The 3,152-nt window shown below is 36.1% G+C and overlaps 1 protein-coding gene across 1 annotated transcript in view; it reads right to left on the bottom strand.

The window, feature by feature from the left end:
• Positions 1–526: 526 nt before the first annotated feature.
• The window catches only part of LOC108754966 (sorting nexin lst-4), a 3,687-nt gene continuing 1,061 nt past the window's right edge, over positions 527–3,152 (bottom strand). The window contains exons 3-5 of the mRNA XM_018497647.1: positions 1,929–2,390; positions 1,164–1,859; positions 527–1,072 (exon numbers count right to left, since the gene is read on the bottom strand). Of these exons, the coding sequence (XP_018353149.1) occupies positions 821–1,072; positions 1,164–1,859; positions 1,929–2,390 (1,410 nt within the window). The 3' untranslated portion in view covers positions 527–820. The remainder of the gene's footprint in view (positions 1,073–1,163; positions 1,860–1,928; positions 2,391–3,152) is intronic.

Here is a 3,152-nt window from a genome sequence, read left to right on the forward strand (position 1 = left end):
TAAGTGTGTGTCTAGTACAAAATATTACGAGCAACTTCGTGTGCTGCTACTTCTCAATTGCTTCATGTCAATGGACAAAACATGAATCAACTAAAATACACAATCAGATTATCAACTTTTAATGTTACACAGCACGGATATGTGAATATTTCTTATTACAAAGTATTATTACAATCATAATAATTCAAGTTGCAATATACATGATATTTTGTGATTTTATAATGAAGTCAAATTACAGACCGTACAAAAATTCAAGTCTGTATAACAGCATAAGAAAATATTCGAAAAAATAGAAAAATATCAAGATCGAAACATTTGAACTACAATATTTAATTAATTTGAGAGAAATAATTATTAGCGCTAGTCTTGCTTGAATCATTTGCTTATTTATTACAATATTGGAAATTTTTATTCAAATAAAATTGAAATTTTGGAAGATCAATTTCAAAAATATCCAAGTGCAGTGAACTCTGAATATTACAAAATTAATGTAAATGTAAAATATATTACAATTGCTTAAAATGTATCAATCGTGTAATTTATCAATTTCAGCCTATACTTCACCGAATTTTAACACGATTTCTTGATCACTTCATAAATACTTGGCGGCTATGCACAGCTATTTTGATATCAATTATTGTCCGGTTTAACTGTTCAATTCTGATTGTTCTGATTCAAATAATATGACCTACTATATGTACATATTTCACTGAAATTACATGCATTTTCTCGTAATTGGAATATCTTTTTGCTAGCACTGATGTCGGCCTTAAAGCGGCAGGATTATGTTACTTAGGCAGATTCGTGGCAATTATGAGTATCATTCGTCGAATGTATTTAACGCCTCCCGCAATTTATTGACTATCTTTTGATAGAAGGCGATTTGTTCCGTTAGATGCGTCCTTACGGCCTTATTTACATGCACTTCCCGTTCCGTCTGGAAATGAATCTCCTCAGCGATCAGAGCACGAGCTATCACATCAGTTCGATGGGAAAGATCACGTAATTGCTGTGGCTCCATTTTATGCTCGCTGACCAGTCGCTCGCAATCTCTTCGTTTTTGCATGGCGCTCTGTGCAAGAACACAAGACACGGTATATGAAAAGTTAATCTGTTCTATATAACATAACACGCTAATTTTTTTAATGTACTCTACGAAATACCTTATGAATGCTGGTGACGTCGGGAAAATTGCTAATAATACCGCGATAAATATGAAACTTGTCAGATAATGGTTCCCAATCGAACTTTGGCTGTTCCTCGTACAGCTTACCGATATCGTTGTAAGCATCACCGGTCGCCTTCAATGCACGTGTCAGTTTACCGCGACCATTGTCATCCGCCTCCAAAGCGTGGCTGAGTGATGTAAACGATTGACTGATCTTTTGAAACTCTCTCTTGTACAATACTTGATGTTTCTTCGCTTGATCGACCGCCATAGCCATAAAGTTCTTCACCACTGGATCCAAACCACTGATAAATCTATTAAAGGCATCTGTTTGGAGCTCCATCTTTATGATGTCCAGCGGTGTGTCTGAACACTGAATAGCATTGAAGTAATTCACGCCTAGTAGCTCATCTTTCTCTGCTTGTCGTTTTCCTGCCTTCCATCGCTTCTCGTCCGTGCAGGTGATAAAATGTTCCCAGACACGACTACGCGACAACACGGGGTGTCGACAGACATAATCGACAAACTCCTGTAATTGCGTACGTCGGTGCTCGATAAACGCGTCCTCGTAGCGTCCTGATATCTGCTTATCAGGCAGAGGCGGGATTGGAATAAAGCAATACTTCTCTTCTAGGCGTTCGTGCAACCAATCGAAATGCTTGTACCTCCTTGAGACTTGTATATTATTGAACTACAATATAAATATTAACATTAAGAACAGATATTTAAATAATAAATGAAAAAGATGATTTCTTATTACCGTAGGAGTTAACTGATAGACGATGAAACTTTTGAGACCCTTCAGTTTGGATTCCTTTTTGGGTGATGTAACAACGCAACTGTAGGATTCCCCAGTCGGTAACCATGTGCACCGATTACCTTCTCCTTCTTCTATAAAGATTTTTTCGCTGTCAGGCACAGTTACCACTTTGACGCCCAGCAGAAAACTATCTTCTCCCGACTTGATTAATGTAGAAAACTTATTGTTTCTCTTTGGTACAGTGGGTATAGGTCTCTCTGGTATCACAGAATGTATAGTATGCATGGACATTGGATCTCCATAATCATTGGCGTTATTCTGTTGCGACAGTGGTATCTGTGGCTGTTGCTGCTGTTGTTGCGTAGGTGGAACGTAAGCCTGCGTTTGTCCGACTTCGGAATCATCATCCCAGTCATCATCCCAATAATCTCCTGAACTTTGTTGGGACAATGTCATAGTATCTACACATACATATGATATACACAATTGTTATAAGCATCGTGTTCACATAATAACAAAATAAACTCAGAAGATGATAACATTAAACGGCCTGATGATACCTCAAATGAGTATCACAAAGGCTGACAGAAGGCAACTTTGTTATCAAGGACACGCAGAAATAAAGAAAAGATACAAAAGAACTGGAGAGCAGACCTGAGACTCTCTCAATTCGAATTATAGGAGAACTCTGCATCCGAGAGCAGTCCGTTTATCAAAAGTCAGTGTAACACGTTGAAATATTCAGTAACAAAAGATAAGAGTAAAGTAAAAATATTTTTATTCTCATAATAAATATTCATTAGTTCTCATAAAAGTATGAGAAAATCATTCTGCTCTAATTCAATTGTTGCCTATGGATTTCGAATGTGCCTATTCTCTGACGCAACACAGTGTTTTCCAGCAAGGACACATTGTAACACAGTGTATCATTTTAATTTTGTTTAACGTTGACGAATAACAATACAATATCACACTATGTTCTTGCAGGAAAACATTTACAGTAAATCATTACATCTTTGTTATTTATCAATGTTAAACAAAGATAAAATAATCATGGTATTTCTTGCTGGAAAGCACCAATAAGTACAGCAATCCAAATATAGATATAAATGACATTATGTACTTTTCCAAAGATAATCGCTTATCTTTTTCAGATAATCATACCGTATTACGCGACAAAAATAGATAATACAATAACAGATATCAATGAACATGTATATATAT

The sequence above is a fragment of the Trachymyrmex septentrionalis genome, unplaced genomic scaffold (assembly GCF_001594115.1).
Source record: "Trachymyrmex septentrionalis isolate Tsep2-gDNA-1 unplaced genomic scaffold, Tsep1.0 scaffold83, whole genome shotgun sequence".
NCBI classification, from domain to species: Eukaryota; Metazoa; Arthropoda; class Insecta; order Hymenoptera; family Formicidae; genus Trachymyrmex; species Trachymyrmex septentrionalis.